The 16909-nt window shown below is 42.0% G+C and overlaps 1 protein-coding gene across 6 annotated transcripts in view; it reads left to right on the top strand.

The window, feature by feature from the left end:
- Nucleotides 1-4200: 4200 nt before the first annotated feature.
- The window catches only part of ST8SIA5 (ST8 alpha-N-acetyl-neuraminide alpha-2,8-sialyltransferase 5), a 77987-nt gene continuing 65278 nt past the window's right edge, over nucleotides 4201-16909 (top strand). For 4 of the 6 annotated variants that reach the window (XM_065046894.1, XM_065046893.1, XM_013372000.3 and 1 more), the window contains exon 1: nucleotides 4201-4384. Coding sequence is in view for 2 of the 6 variants with exons in the window: in XM_021284896.2 (XP_021140571.2) it covers nucleotides 4374-4384 (11 nt within the window). In the remaining 4 variants the exon portion in view is untranslated. The remainder of the gene's footprint in view (nucleotides 4385-16909) is intronic. The other 2 variants (XM_005500412.3, XM_065046896.1) reach the window with 1 other exon arrangement.

Here is a 16909-nt window from a genome sequence, read left to right on the forward strand (position 1 = left end):
GCAATAAAGCTGCCCAGAGCAAAGCAATTGCGGAAGTAAACACCATTTCAAGAAGCTCTATCAGGAATGAGAAGTCTCGCTGAACTTACGTGTACAGAGTTTGAAGTCTCAGTGGAATCTCTGGATCTTTGTTACTCAGGAAGCGAACAGATTAAGGCTGGAAGCTCCTAGATTGAGCCAGACACGGCAGCCTGGTTCCTTCATTGGTAAAGCCACTGTGAGCATATTCCAGTCTGGGTTAGAGGACCTACAATAACACCACTGTTAAATATTTCTACTTATTTGAGTGATTATAAGATAGTTATAAGAGCTTCTTGTGTAGTCTTTCATTCTTCCAGGGACTCGCATCTTCTAACATCTAACATCTTCTTCTTCCCTCATCTAACATAACTTCTTCTTCCCTCATCTACAAAAACTGACTGTAATCAGGGGTAGGAGCATCGGTTGTGGTGCTGAACGTTTGTTGATGGTCAGTTTTTTATAACACACTATTCTTCATTTTACAAGCAGAAGGATGATTTTTATAATGTTTCTCTCCCTCGGGGTTCCCTGGGAGCTGAAAAATAAAATTTGTACACTTTAGTGTCCCTGACATAACTGTGAGGCATTAGATTTCTTCAGAACAGACAGTTTTGTCAGTGATGCACTAGACAAAGTAGAGTTAAAGTGTTTTTTTCAAGTTTTTGTTTGGTCATAATGTCAACAGGTCAGTGGGCCTGTTTTTATCACTAGTAGGAACAGATAAGAACTTTTTTTTATCCTTGACCTGAGCATGTTTCATAACCAAATGTTCCTCTAAAGCTGGGAAATGACATTAAAATCAGAGAAAAAAATTTCTCTCTTAGGCACTGCCATATGTCTTCCCAGGTGGAAATACAACAGGGTGCAGCAAGAAAAAGATTGTGCAGGAACTCTGTTGTGTTTGACTGTTGGAAAGCATATGGTGCAATAATATTGCAGCTCAAACTGTGGATTTCTATTCTCTTGTCTTCTCTGGCAAATATGGTCATTCTAATGTATATTCAACTATTCTGTTTGTGCCTAGGAATAGAGTGCTTCTCCATCTTCAAAACTACCCATTCTATATGGTCCCACTTCAGAGAGAACCCCAGAAGAAACAGATAAAAGGTATGAAAAATGTCCTCGCTAATCATCCGAACCACCTTTATAATGTAGAAGAGATTATGAAGGCTTGGATTTCAGTGACCTTAATAAACAATTTAGGATGCTGAAATTCCAGGAGGACGAATCTCTCCCCATGTTGAAGCAGTAGCTGTTCCAAAGGAGCAGCTGATCCTCAGCCAGTTTTTGTGCCCCTGTAGTAATGCTGGTCTCAGGAATTTCTTCCTAGCCTTGAAGGTCACTGCATGGAAAGTACTGTGTTTCAGAATTTATTGGTGATTGTTTAATTTTCTCACTGCACTCTTCAGGGTGTGATGCTGCACAAGCGTTAACAAAATTCTTCATGTAGAGAGTTGTGAAGCACTGGAACAGGCTGCCCAGGGCAGCTGTGGACTCACCGTCCTTGGAGGTGTTCAAAAGGGGTATAGAGGAGGTTCTCACGGACATGGTTTAGTGCTAGAGTTAGGTTATGGTTGGACTGGACGATCTTGAGGGTCTCTTCCAACCAAAGTGATTCTGTGATCTTATGAAAATGTGAGTTCCTTTCAGCCTGTAGCGGAGCAGACCAGCAGCAGACCACCAAAGAGTGACCATGACCACTTTTTTTGGTACAAGTTTGACTTTGCGAAGTGCTTTGGAAGTTCTCCCCAGTTCACCCGCTGAAGCTGTTTGTTGCAGGTGGTCATATACAATCCACTTTTTGTTGCATGCCACAATCCCATCAAGAAATGGTTCCTTGTTGAGTAGAATAAGAGAAGAAAACACTTCAAAATGATGATTTTTGGTTTTCGGTCAGCTCTTGAGGCACCCACTTACTGAGCTTTTTTGTCTTTCCAATTTGCTTTCAGTGCTGAATGATTTAAGTGCTGGATGGTTGACATCGAGTTCTTCAGCAACTTCTCCTGTTGTTCTAAGAAGATCAGCTTTGATGATTGCTCTCAATTGGTTGTTGCCATTTTTCGATGCCTGGCCACTATGCTCTTGTCACCTTTGCGAAACTTCTTGAACCAGCACTGCACTATATGTTTATTAGCAGATCCTGTGCCAAACGCATTGTTGATGTTGTGAGTTGTCTCCGCTGCTTTATGACCCATTTTGAATTCCAGAAAATTGCTCAAATTTGCTTTTTGTCTAACATAATTTCCATGGTCTAAAATAAACAGGAAGTAATAAATCAATAGGGGAAAAAAAAAAGGGAAAAGCACACTAAAATGATGTATAACAAAACCACATTTATTTAAGAATGTATTTCAATATTAAACAGCACATTTCAACAATGCAAAAACTGAATTACTTTTGCACCAACCTAATAGCTCTGCCTCTATCTCTCTTATGCTTTGCCTTGCCTTATCTCCTGCTTGCCTGTTGTTCCCAGAAGCTGGAACTGCAAAGTAATGAAAACTAACTCAGGCTCATACATGGTAGATGCAAAATAAATATTGCGGATTCTTTTATAAAGTGAAATCAGAGTTGTGCTTCCAGGCCATGATTTGTGAGCATCACCTGGTGTGACTTGGCAGTGACATACGCAGCATTCATCAGATTGTTTATCTGTAGAGAAAAACAATTGTCGGTGCTGCTCCACAACCAGAGAAAAAGAAAGTAGGGGAGGCGAGGGTGCTGGGAGCTCTTTATGAACACCAGCTCTTCCTGACCAAGTGCATACTTGTGTGGCAGAGAAACATTTTATCCCTCTAATTCCCTTTTTTCTGATTTAGGAGTTTTAGTCTGTCAGTGGGGAAGCTGCAGTAAGGAATTGTTGTCCCTGAGGGTGGTGAGAGCCTGTCCCAGGTTGGCCAGAGAGGTGGTAGATGAACCATCCCTGGAGACATCCCAGGCCAGGCTGGACGGGGCTCTGAGCAACCTGAGCTGGTGCAGATGTCCCTGCTCATGGCAGGGGGGGCACTGGGGGAGCTGGGAAGGTCCCTTCAACCCAAACTGTTCTATGATTCTAGATTTCCATGGTTTCACTGTGTTAGAATCAAAATTTAGTGGCTGGTGCATTTTAAACAGAATGAGTTACCCAAAACTTGGAGAAAGCACTTCCTAAGTGGGAAAGTCAAGTAAACTGATAAATTAAGTCAGAATTACAGAGATCACAAATTGTACCGGAAACAGAGAAGTCCTGCAATGTAACTTCTTGCTCGTTCTCTTATCTATGCAAGTGTATCTAACCAAGCTTGCACATTTATCCAGCTTTAAAACATCAGACCTGATTTGAGGTGTAAAATGCGACGAAGAGTTGACAAGGCAGGGACATTGCTCCAGATGTCATCAGCAATCTGTTGTTATTGTTCAGGCTTTCTGGAGATCTACCTGGAGGCTTTTAGCAGGAGCAGAAAGCTGCTTTTGTGCTATGTGTTAAACAAACAGTAGCAGGCAGTCCTGGCCTCAAGTAGCTATTAATCTAATAGCCCAGATTCCACAAATTTTAAGCTATTTTGTGTTACCACTGTACACATATAAGTGGCCCCAAACAGATCAGTGTTTGAGGCAAGTTACTCATGAGACAGTTTGCAGGATTAACCTCTAGGTTCCATGTTTAACTTGAAATTATGCAGGGAACAGGTCTTCTGCCCTTTCGGGTGTTTTTTTTCTTTTCAGGGGTCATACCTACAAAAACTGTATTAATATAGAGTTTTAGATTTAGAATGTTGTTCATGTTTTAAGACAAATGAATCTCCTCAAAGGTAGCCCAAATACTTCTTTTAGATACAAAAATAAAGCCTGACAGTAAAAATGCTCCTTAGAGAAGTTTTGTTGCCTCCAGGGGATTTCATTGCCATTGGAGCAGCTGAAAGATCTGTTTCCAGCAAAGCAAGGATTTAGCTCATGAAAGAGGCTTCTCCCAACACAAACAACTGTTTCTTGTCACGTAAGAGGGAAAAAAACCTGCAAAAGAAATAGGACATAAAGTACGGAGTGAATGAAAGTGCTGGTTCGCTGCAAACATCCCTTACAAAGTCTTGAGCATAGGAGGGATTTTCAGCTGGTGATGCAAGAGCCAAGGCAGGGGGTGGGTTTTGTGGGCTGGGCTGAAATGTGACATCAGGAAGAAATTGAAACCCAGCATTGGTGGAAACTGTCGGTGATGCAGAGGTGAAGGCTGGATCTAGCTTGAGCTTTGGGGAGGCGAGAGAGGGGGGAGAGCCCGCGATTCAAAGAGCAAAAGAAGCAGAAGTCCACGAGTGACAGTGGAGGAGAAACAGAGAGAAAAGGGCAATCTGGCATGATAGGAGGGCAGCCATCGCATGTGTAGCAGGTAAATAAGTAATTACAGTAAAATAAGGGGCAATTTGACTGCAAAACATCTGGTTGCTGCTGCTCCCCTGGTCTGGCTGGATTTCTTGCAGACGATATGTGCTGTTCTCTCTACAGAAGGTTTCCGATACGTTTGTGCAAACCTCCACAGGAAATCTAGGTCCACAGTGATCTGCATTGATCTAAAAGCTTTCTTAAAAGTAGTTAATCAGCTCCAAACACAAGATAATCAGTTTCCAAGTGGTGATTTATCTTTTTTTTAAAGTAAAATACATTCATATGAAAGACAATGTGAGTTCAGAGACAGGCATGGAACATCTCTAAGATGCATGCGTGTTACAGGAGGGGGGATTACAAGCTAAAGATCACTTGCAATTCGCTACTGAGCTTCGTGTGTTCTTTAAATTGCTTCCTTCACATGCTTTAGCAAGCTGTTAACACCTGCACGGAATGTACTTGCCAAAAAATCTTGGAGTATTTAACTCTTATAATAGTTTGATATGTTAAGAGAATGGCGTGGAATTATAGAATTAGGAAATAAAGAAGGATCATAGTGGAAGCTGACTGTGTGATGAAGGGTAAACAAATCAGAAGTCAAATTAAGTCCTCTTAAATCTGACTCGGGTATGATTTGCCTCAACCTGACTTCTCTGGGCTTACAGGATGTGTTTTTCCTGTGCTATGTGAATAGTATTTGAGCATTGTGCAGATGCTGCCAAGTTAATCAAACGAGTAGTCATTTGAGCACACGCTTTAGGGATGAGTGATCAGGGCATCTACTGAGGCTGCAGGTCATACGGGACCCCATTGAAGTCAATAGCAGTACAGATCATCCAAAGCTGTGGATGGGAATGGGAGAAGAAAGTGTTATCTTTCTGACCCTACAATGTGACATTGGCTCTGCCCTTGAAGAAAGAGATTTAAGATATTGTTTCCTGTTTCCAGGTAAATCTCTTATCTAGCATCCACCATCCACCAGCGTGTTGAGAGACTGCAATAATGACTCTTTCTATCACATCCAGGGGGGGCTGCTACCAGCACTGCACCTCTCTGACATTACACGCTCTAATTACACACAAGGTTTTTAAAAGTGCTGAAACATCACAGGAAGGAGAAAGAGATGAAAGCCAGGATTTCAATAAATGACAAACCAGGACTTTTCAGGAAAAATCCAGTAGAGAAAACGCAGCTTGTTTCCTTCTGTGTTTGTTTCATGGGCAAAAAAAAATACTCAGATATTCCTGCAGGAGTGCAGAAACCACAAACACAGGCTGCAGTGGTTGCAATTAATTGCTCTACAGAGGGATGATGCATCATCCATGTCCTACTGCAGCTTTGCTTTGAACAACTAAATGACTCTCCAGCCACCCGTTCAGCACTGCTTTGCACTTTCTCTGGGCAGAAGGCCAGGATGCTTACATGCATAGCTGCTTTCTAAAAAGAGTTTTCCACAGATATATCAAATTAAGGTATTTGATGGAGGGATTAGGTGTGGTATTTTAAATTAGCAGTAACCAAACAACTTGGTTTTTGCTCAGAAATCATCCAGATTTTGTAATGGAGAGGCCCAAAATAAGCTTGATTTAAGATCAATGTACAGAAGCGCCTTAAACCTGTTTCTAGAATAACTTGAAGATTTCCAAAGCATGTAAATTTGTAAATGCACCACGGTTTTGAAAGACTGCAACTGTTTTTGACTAAGGTATTTAAAGACTACAGGTATTTTTGGTCATCAGTGTCGGTTTGCTCCAGACTTAAATTCTTATACCTTGTGCAAAGAAAACTTCTGCTTTTGCAGAGTGATTTTATTCTTGACCGTTATTCTATGCTCTGTAATACAAGCTTACTTTTAGAAGTTTATTTTTTATTTTCATATTTCAGACACAAGTGTGTATTTCTAAAGTACTCAAAAGCAGCAGTGTTTTCCTGTCAGGGAAAGTGAGAAAAAAGGAGTAGTCAGTATTTGCATTTATATAGCATCTTCTCTCAGAGGAGACAGAAGCAATTTGAAAACACCAAGTTGCCCAAGATCCAGGGAATTTTCAGTAAAAGGCTGTGTGATATTTGAAGGTCTGTCACCAGCTACACTGGAGATGTAGCCACGAATCTCTGACCTCCAGGATTTACAAGGGAAAGGAAACTGGGAAAAATGGAAAACAGCCTTTCTCATTAAAAAGGTCGTTCTGTGACCCATAGACATTATATACTCTGGAGCAACTTTAAGCTGTTGCAAAGTTGCCAGATAGTTTTTTGAACTCAAGTCTAACTGTCTAGAACTTTGATAACTGGATCAGTACAGCTTTGGTACTATAGAAAATATTGGTATAGGATTTAATTAGAATAACGTTTTTATTGAATCCTAAGAATGTCAGTTTGCTAGTTTTACCTCTTGCTCCTTTTCAGGTCAGCTTTTCCTTTAGAAATTATTTTTTAAATTGGGATGTGGGAGGCTTATTAGGTCACGGGAAGTGTCAGAATATAGATGTAATCAATAGTTTATCATTGGGCAAGAGGGTGCTGGAGGAGGTGTTACAGGTCAGGAGAATTGTTCTAATTAGATTTGGAGCCACAGGCCAAGAAAATTACTTTTTATTGCATTTACTCATCCTCATCAGTTATAACCCTTAACGTTCATTTATCAACTTTCTAATTATTCCGCAAAGAATTACGATGCATTTGCCTTACAAAACCTTCAAGAGTGTGATTCTGACTATTTGAGAATTAAGATATGAAAAGAATGATTGTAAAATATTTAAATTTATTGCTTATAACTGTGATTACAGTATCCATTAGGAAAATTGGCATTAATTAATACAAGAAAAATAGCTTACTAAAAATCTCACCAGGTCTCTCTGGGTCTTACCAGCAACACAGTAAATCCACTGCGGAGCTATTAGTTCTCTTTTTCAAGAACAGAAAGGCAAGTAAAAGCTCTGAAGTGGAATCTCACCTTTTGCCCTTTAATGCTAAGTGAGAAGAGCATCTTTCTCTGGGACAATATTTCTGCATTTTTAGATACTTGTGTGGTTTTAGCAAAATACCTCTTTTTAGACCTATAACACTGGGCACGTCAGCAGTTCCAATTTGTGAACTCAATTATATACAGCCTGACTCAATATCTGAGAAAGAAATAGCTGTTGGTCTGTTTTTACTGGCAACATGAGAACTATGTGCCCAGTTATCTGTTCTGTTTTGTTGCTGCTTCTGTCGATATCCCATAAGTGATTTTATGTGTAAAAATTGTGCATGATCATCTTTGTTGGAGGGACTGTGTGTTCTGTGTGCTCCTGGCAAACATTCAGTGTTTTGTGGTTCCTGAACTATCAACTGTTATCTCCTATTTTAAAGTAATTTTTTAAATTTCACAGTTAATTTTAGAATTATATTACTTTTAATATTTCAATTTTTATACATTTTTCAGTGTCCTAGTAAGGGGTGTGTATCTATCAATATTCTTTCCTTGCTTGAATCATGTAGTTTATTATATTTCTAGAGTGTAACAGTCTGTTCTAAAAAGAAAAGCGGGTATAATTTTTAGTAGATATCTGTGTTTGTACTTATTGATGTAGAGATAACCATACATACATTAAGAACCTCCAGTTCAATGCATATCGAATTTTTGGAAACAAGACTACAGCCAGTGAGATTTTCTTAGCATGAACAGCTACCTAGACCTGCAGCAAAAATTGATATAATTTCCAATTAGACAGCTAATAGTAAAAATATCAAAGAGCCGATTCAAAGCATTGTAGAGATCCATCCCTTACACACCTCAATAGATCTATTTTGCAAGGAGTTTGTATTCTTTATGATGACAGCCAAAACATTGCTATGTTATGTCCTCCCAGCAGAGCTGTTCCAGCCTCGGATCATTCCTGTGGCTCCTCTGGCCCCTCTCCAGCAGGTCCATGTGTGTCCTCTGCTGAGGGCTGCAGACCTGGACACAGCTTCCATTGTAAATTAATTTGTAATTTTCTGAGTTTTGGGGTCTGTAGATGAGAGTTTGAAACTCAGTTTATCCAAGGAAACTCACAGTTTGAGCTGAGTAGATGTGCCACTCTGATCACCATTCATTCCATAAAGCTGCTTCAACTTGATACCCCTTCTTTCTTCCAGGAGATATTAAGTGATGACAAAATTTTAAATGACAACATGTAAATTAAATTATGACATTTAGATTAAAGTGTCCTATTTTCTGGGTTTCTTCCCCTACCTGTAACAACTGGAATGCTTTTTAAAGAGGAAAGATGTTAAAACAGACAGGTATGAAGGTGTTTTGGGTGGGTGACAATGTCATCTGTACACTGGCTTTAATGTATGTTTTGTGTTGCAGTCCTGGCTCTGCCACTTTCACCTTATGGAGTCTTGAGCAAGTCACGCTGTCTCTGGATGCTTTAATCTGCCCATCGCTTGGAGACAAATCTTTCTATGGATAAACGTGTGCTGTGGGCATCACACCAGCTTGGGGGGCAGGGACACAACTGTTCTTGTACCAGAGGACTGAGCTCAGCCCGGCCACCAGGCTGCAAAGGCAGAGGAAAGCTGAGGTGAACTCTGGCACATAGAGATGGAGAAAGCTGATATGTATTTCTTACGGACATATATATATATGTATGTGTGTGTGTGTCTGTCTATGCTCTTCTGCATCACTATGTGAAGTCATGGTACCTCATTTTATTTAGAATAGAATCATAGAATCATTTTGGTTGGAAGAGACCCTCAAGATCATCGAGTCCAACCATTAATCCACCCCTGGCACTAACCCATGTCCCTAAGAACCTCATCTCTGTGTATTTTCAACCCCTCCAGGGATGGTGACTCCAGCACTGCCCTGGGCAGCCTGTTCCAATGCTCCACAGCCCTTTGGGGAAGAAATTGTTCCCCAGATCCAACCTCAACCTCCCCTGGTGCAACTTGAGGCCGTTTCTTTGTGTCCCTGTGTCCCCTCAGCTCCTGTTCTCCAGCTGAACCCCCCAGGTCCCTCAGCCGCTCCCATCACACTTGTGCTCCAGCCCCTTCCCCAGCTCCGTTCCCTTCTCTCCACTCGCTCCAGCACCTCAAGGCCTTTCTTGGTGTGAGGAGCCCAAAACTGCCCCCAGGATTTGGGGTTTGGCCTCCCCAGGTCCCAGCACAGGGACGGTCACTGCCCTGGGCCTGCTGGCCACACCAGTGCTGGTACCAGCCAGAATGCTGGTGGCCTCTTGGCCACCTGGGCACACTCCGGTTCATATTTTGGTGTTAAGCAGGAGTCGAAGTTGCTGTAGAGTTGTCAAAAGAAGTAAAGGAGTCCTAATCACCTCTCAGTGATGTAATGAACCAGAGCTCTAGAATGTTAATATGCATTTCTGCATCATCTTTAGTGAGCTTTGAACCAAACTGGGATTAATCTCAGTGTGGAGATAGAAACACACCCAATGGCTGATTTGGCAGTCTGTCTACCTTAAAAAGTGATTAAACATTTCTGGAGATGTCTGTTTTCACCTGCTGGCTACAGCAGGAGTCTGCTGAACAACTCTGCTAAAGATCTATCACTCAAATTAATTCTGCATTTTACATACCACAGACATGTTCTGAGTAGGTCCGTAGTAAAATCCTATGGATGTTTCCTCCAGAAAGAAATCTGGATTATTTTTTTTTTAAATTTCTGTTTAGAAAAAGCACAATATGTATCCTTAATTAGATGTCGATGTAATTAATGCTATTAAGATTGTGCATTTATTTGCCACTTCTATAATGTGACACCTAGAAAATTTAATTTACATTATTTGCAGTAAAAGAGCAAAGACCCGCAAGTAAAACAGTCTCATGCCTGAACTCTGGAAGTTCAACATGTAAAAAATGACGTTTGGATCATGAACTTTAGAGATGAGTATATTTTGATGTGATTTTTTTTTCAGGAGGTAATCTGATAGTCTGGTGTGTTATTTACAGTTAAGATATTTGAGTCAATTACTATTTTGTGTTAAGAATTATCCAAGTAAAGGAAAAAAATAGGGCTTGTAGTTCTCCTTAATCTTCATGTGGGACGTTCATTCGTTCCCAGGGAAACCATTAAGGTAGGATTTGAAGACTACAAGCGAGAAAATATGATAAAGCAGAGCTGGGGGCAGAATCTCTTATAAAAGCAGCTGAGAGAGAGTGAGTAACCCTAAATGTTAACTAGAACTGAGCTGGAGCTTCCCAGTAGTGAATGAGGACCTAAGAGCTGATCCTAAGTATATGCAGCGTGTTAAATGGTACAAAGCAAAGTAATTTTAGAGGTGTGATGTAGTGTTTTCGGCCTACATAATACTGTAATCCTCAGACCCACTATTCTAAAATCATGAGCTGTGGTTAATCAGGAATGCTTACAGCAGGGATTGAAATGGCCAGTTCACTTCTTTTTTACAAACAAATTTTGCCCTCAACTACACTTCTGTCTGATGTGGTTGTGAAGGCAGCGTTCAGCCCGTCACTTGGATCTTCTTTTGACCGCAAGCCAAATGAAAAATTGCATTTGACTTCACAGCGAGACTCACTCGCTACACAAGCTGCTTGGTTTTCCCTCTGGACATTTACTAGTCTGTAATAAAAACCCTAGTGTTTTAAAATGTGGGGTTTTTTTCCAATGTATTTTTAAGAGATCTAGGCAGAGCTGAGTCATTGTTCCGAACCTAGTCCTGTATTGGAGCCGTTCCACAGGATGGGGGATTTTTCAGTATGTTTATGCTGTTTAGCTGGTGCCTCTGATGTCCAGGTTCCCTTTCAGCTTCTTCCACCCACTCCCTCAGAGTTTCCCATACTGGACTTCTAATTTAACCCCTCGTGGGGACGAAGAGGAAGGCAGGCAGTGGTACGCGTGCCGAGTAACACAATTTTATTGTCACGGTCTTTAGCTAGGGGGAAGCTACATCTCGTTGCAAACCAATCTGTGTGGTGATGCTCACCATCCTTTCTGAGTCAGATTAACCCTTTCCTTGAAGCTGAAAGGAGCTGCCGAAGTCTCAAAAGAGGCAGAGCTCTGTTTCTCTTTTCTCCCACTGGCCTGGCTCCGTTTTTGCTCTTTTTGCATGTGATAGCTGGCTCTTCTGACTCATAAAGAGCTGTTAGCCCTCTGACATCAGGGCAACACTTGAGCAATAAAAGTCAGTGTCTCTAGGTTGCTGTGCGAGGTCTTTTCAAGTCAGGCAATGAAGCATACGCCTGTTATCTGTGCTGGGAAGGAAAAAATCATCATAACCAGCCATAGCCAGCGCTGGACATTGCACTACGTGAAAGGAGGTTGTAGCATGGGGGGTGTTGACCTCTTCTCCCAAGTAGCCAGTGATAGGACAAGAGGAAATGGCCTCAAGTTGCGCAAGGGGAAGTTCAGATTGGATATTAGGCAAAAATTATTCCTGGAAAGGGCTGTTGGGCATTGGAACAGGCTGCCCAGGGCAGTGGTGGAGTGGGTGGAAGAAGCTGAGAGGAAACCTGGAGGAGTTTAAAAGGCATTTAGACTAAGTTCTTAGGGACATAGTTTAGTGCTAGAGTTAAGTTATGGTTGGACTTTATGGTCCTGAGGGTCTTTTCCAACCAAAATGATTCTATGACTCTCTGATTCTATAACCACACTAAAATTCATCATCCAAAGGCTGGATTGAAAGGCTCTTTAGCTTAATACCAGCTCCTGGTGTTGAAAGTCTTCCCAGCTGGAGCTGGCAGGTCTGGTCCTCTCTGTGCATGGGTGATGTGGACCACGCTGCTGGCTGCTCTTCCATCCCCCTCTGACCCATACTGAAAATCTCTGCTGCACGCTGGCCCATTGTGAACTCCTTGGTGGATGTTCTGGACTTCTCCATGTGTGGTGATGCCAGGTGAGAGCTGCAGTGCTGTGGAACTTTACAGTGGGTGGGGTTCATAATCAGAGGGTTGTTCTAAATGTTTTTAGTACTGGAAATATCATGTATTAGTTCTTCATCTGCTCTCATTAGGGGGTATTTAATTTCCCATCAGAGGTCTTTGCTTTTCAAGAGTTTATTCCATTTCAGTTCATGGCTGTAGACTTAAAAGATTAAATTAATGTCTCGGTAGTTTATTGTCATTTTGAGAACTCATTCTCTAAAACCCATGTTTATTATTTGCCCTGTAAAATATGGAAGAGTTTGTGTCCTTCAGAGTGACCTTAAAAGGCAGCTGCACAAAGAAAGCGATCAGATGCCATTAACGGCCTTCTGCTGGATTAGTGGCCAGAAAAATCTGGTGAAGATGCCTGGAGCTTCCTAGCATCACTGTTGTGATTTTGTACATAATTGCCCACGAGCAGCTACACAACATCCAGCAAAACCCATCTCAGCCACAGCATAGCACTGTCAGGCCTGTGCACCCGCACGTTCCTCCCCACCAGCTTTCCAGCTGAGGCAAATTGAGGCCAAGTGCCTTTGCCAAGGTCACACAGCAAGGCAGGAGTTCTCCTGCAGTTAAAATCCATCTCTATATGGCTCCTAGGCTTTTCATCTTGGCCACTTGTGTAACACATCTTTATCCTCCTGCCTACTTGGGCTGAGCGGTTTGGTTGGAAAGTCAGACTGTGTTGGGCAAAAATAGAGACGTGATTCAAAGTTGTCTGAAGATTTCAGTGGGACTTGCTTGAGGATGCCACAAGTCAGTTGTTCAGGCTGTCATTTTGCAAACACTCGGAGCTGATGGAAGCCAGCACAGCTGCAAAAACAGTTCAGCCTTCTCACCCCTTCATCTTCGCAGCTCTTCACCATTCCCCTCATAGTCGGTGCTGGTGAGGCCCCACCTCGAATCCTGTGTTCAGTTTTAGGCTCCTCACTATAGGAAAGACACTGAGGTGCTGGAAAGAGTTCAGAGGAGGGTGACAAGGCTGGTAAGGGGTCTGGGGCACAAGTCTGATGAGGAGGAGCTGAGGGAACTGAGGCTGTTCAACCTGAAGAAAAGGAGGCTGAGGGGAGAGCTTGTCACTGTCTACAACTACCTGAAAGGAGGTTGTAGCATGAAGGGGGTTCGTCTGTTCTCCCAAGGCACAAGTGACAAGACAAGAGGAAACGGCCTCAAGTTGCGCCAGGGGAGGTTGAGGTTGGATGTGGGGAACAATTTCTTCCCCAAAGGGCTGTGGGGCTTTGGAACAGGCTGCCCAGGGCAGTGCTGGAGTCACCATCCCTGGAGGGGTTTAAAAGGTGTTTAGACGAGGTTCTTAGGGACATGGTTTAGTGCTAGAGTTAGGTTATGGTTGGACATGATGATCGTAAGGATCTCTTCTGACCAAAATGACTCTACGATTCCATGATCTCCAGCTTCCCTGCTCATACCTCCTGTGTATCATCCCCTCTCCAGTTTTCCGTGTGTGTGTGCTTGTGCAGCAAAACTGGACTGGGAAGCTGATCCACGTGAAAACTAACATTTTAATTCTTTTTCTTTGCCTTTCTGGTGGTCACACCACATTGGTGCAAACACTAATGCTATAACAGGGAAGGAGCAGTGCAACAACAAAGACAAGCAGCTGAGAGCAGGACAGGTCTGCTTTTTTTTTGTTGGTAATACCAGCTTAGGCCAGGCTGTAGTGCTTCCAATACTGCAGCTTGATGTTATCTTCAGTCATTAAAAACCCTCTATATCCCAGCAAACCACGAACATTTCCATAAAATAATGTAGTCTGGAACAGCTAGTTGGAAACATTTGAGCACATGGTATTTATTTATATATTTGTTTGTTTTTAATTATGGCCTATTAGACCAGATGCTGCACTTTCTTTAGACAACTGCACAGGTGTAGGAGAGTCAAAGAAAACCTTTTTTGTACCCAAATTGATATAATTTAGTCTCTTCCAGAGCCGGGAGATGCTGTGCTGCCCAAGGGTAGCATGCAAATGGGAACACAGTGCTCAGACCAGGCTGCAGACACAGAAAACATGAGGAGAAAAGGCCTTTGACAGTCTCCCCAGGCTGGGAGGCAGAGGTTGAGGATGGAAAGGGAGATGTTGTACTTTGGATGTTCAACTTGTCAGAATTTATTTAGTGAAAAAACATAAATGTTTCCCAAAGCTCCTTTTTCTGGGCTCTGGGCACATCTGTTACATGTTCAGAAAAGGAGCTAAAATAACACAGGGGGAGAAAAGTTAACTCCTTAGCATCAGACACGGAAAAAGAGCAACAGCCACTTCTGGCTATCGAATTCTAACTTTGATGGGGGGAAACTTCACCCTCTAGTCCACCCTAAAGAAGTTGGGAATAAAGAGTTTCCCAGTAGCATGTTCAGGAGGTTATGTTATCAAAAATCCTCTGGAGAACAGGATCTGACCAGCTCCTGGGGACAACTTATCCCCATCTCAGTGCCTGTTATACACTTGTAGCTCATCTTTAACATGAGCAGGATTTTCAGAGGGAAATGGAGATTTTCCGCAATGACAGCCTGGTTGGAACCAATGAACATCTCAGTCATCTTCCCTCTTGTCACCAAGACTGGAGCCCAAGCAAAATGAGGCAGGACATGGGGGTCTGAGTTACTGACAGAGACCCTGACAAGGGCTGAGACAGGAATGGAAGTAGGGAAAACACAACTACATCACTTGAAGCCAAGCAAAAAATCATCTGCTCTAAAAAATGTCTCCTAAAGAACACAATCTCTCTGCTTGCTGCCAATTGTACTTGATTAATCAGGTTTCTGTGGGGGTGTTTTCCTTCGCTTCATTCCTAACAGCATATTTTTCCATAAGTGATCTTAGTCTTGTTGCAGATAATTCATTGCTTGCAAGATCACGACTGCTCCAAAAAGTTGCTATGTTTTGCCTTCAGAAACTAAAAAAATTCCTATTGGGAAGCCGTCAATACCTTTTCAAGACATCGGTCCCACAAAGGTATTTGTTCTTTTAAAAGTAATTATCGTGTGTATCCCCCCCTGTGGCCAAAAGGGGGTGGGAGTTAGGCTGGTTTTGATCATCTGGAGCTGATTGAAGTTTTTCTGCTGGTGTCCATTAGATAGTTTCAAACCAGGGAGCGTTTATGTGCAATACACCTGCTTCCAATAGCTCCCCCACCTCCACAAATCCAGCTGCAGCAGAAAGTCCTGTTCACTCTGGGGAAAACACATTTTATAATAGCTTCCCATCCTCCAGCCAGATGGGATCGAGCTGAGGCAGCTGCAGTCCAGGTCCCATGAGAAATACTACAAAATGTGCAATTAAAATAATTAGTTAATGCCTTTAAAAAAAATTTATTTATTTATTTATTTATTTTAAATCCGGCATGGTAACAAATAGGGAAAAAAGCTTGAAATAGCTATTCTACGTATCAGTCCAATACCATGTTGGATGCTTTCCAGGATTGCTCTAAGCTTTCCCCAGGGATTTAGAAGAGTTTGTGGGTGCTTGGCCAATTGCTGGATTAAGGATCTCTATTACTTATGGTAACAGGGATAGATTAAAGTCATTTGCACAGCAGATTTTGCTGTGAGAACAGCAATTAAAAAGAAAAAAAAAAAAAAGTGGGTCTGAATTGATATAAAAGTGATTCAGGATCTGCTTCCTCCCTTGGAATTCAAGATTTCCTCCCATTGATTTAAGCATGTACTGGCTTAAGTTCTGATTAAGCAGTAGTGCAAAATTTGCCTGATGATTCAACTTTATGGGGGATGTACAAATGAAAAATACATGGCCAAATACGTCCCTGGCACAACTCCGTGAAATCTGGCATTTACCCAGTCGTTAGCTGCTTGTTGTTCAAGGCTGTCTCTGCTAACCTTCAAATGGTGCAGGGAGTGAAGATTTATTCCGTAGGCATTTAAATTCCTTTTCCTGAAGCGTTCATAGCAAACAAAGCAGTGTGTGTACTGGGAACTAGAGCCCCATAAACTCTATTTGTTATTGCCACAACAGTTGGTATTTAGTCTGTAGCCAAGTGAGATGACCAAAATGTGAAACATAACCTAAAAACCAGGGCAGATTCCCTTAACAATCCTTAACTTCCCTGATTGCACTCTCAGATTTCATGCAGTCGCCAAATTATGCAAACACAAGTATTTTTTCATTTTATATTATTCTCTGCCATCCCTGTGGGGGAACCTGGAGGTCAAGCGTTTTAGCAAAGGGCATGAAAATGAAGGGATGTTGAGTAATAAATGCTTTAGGTCATGCAAGCAGTTCCTATCTCTCACCTTCCTAACAGATGATTACAGAATAGATTAGATAAGCAAGTTTTGAGCGGCGCACCCCGTGATTCTGGGGTGTTAGCACACAATCTGTGAAACCATCAGTGCATGGATCGTCAAGGAGTTTTTGAATCTCAGTAAGCACTTTGCGGTGTTGCAGGGACTTCCGAAAGCCATGTGCTATATAAATGGGTTTGTTTCTTTTAATAGTTTCAAATTATTTCATTTTTGTTGCTTTCTAAATTCTTCTAGTTCTAGCAAAAATGGTATTTCAAAGCATGAGATTTTCTTGCACTGTCTGGAAACGCAACTCCCCTTCTCTTCTCACTCCAGACCATTTTTTAATGTTCCTGGGAGGAAGGAATTACCACGACTCCCAGGTTTGCCTGTCTTCTTTTTC

This window comes from Columba livia, chromosome Z (genome assembly GCF_036013475.1).
Source record: "Columba livia isolate bColLiv1 breed racing homer chromosome Z, bColLiv1.pat.W.v2, whole genome shotgun sequence".
Taxonomy (NCBI): domain Eukaryota; kingdom Metazoa; phylum Chordata; class Aves; order Columbiformes; family Columbidae; genus Columba; species Columba livia.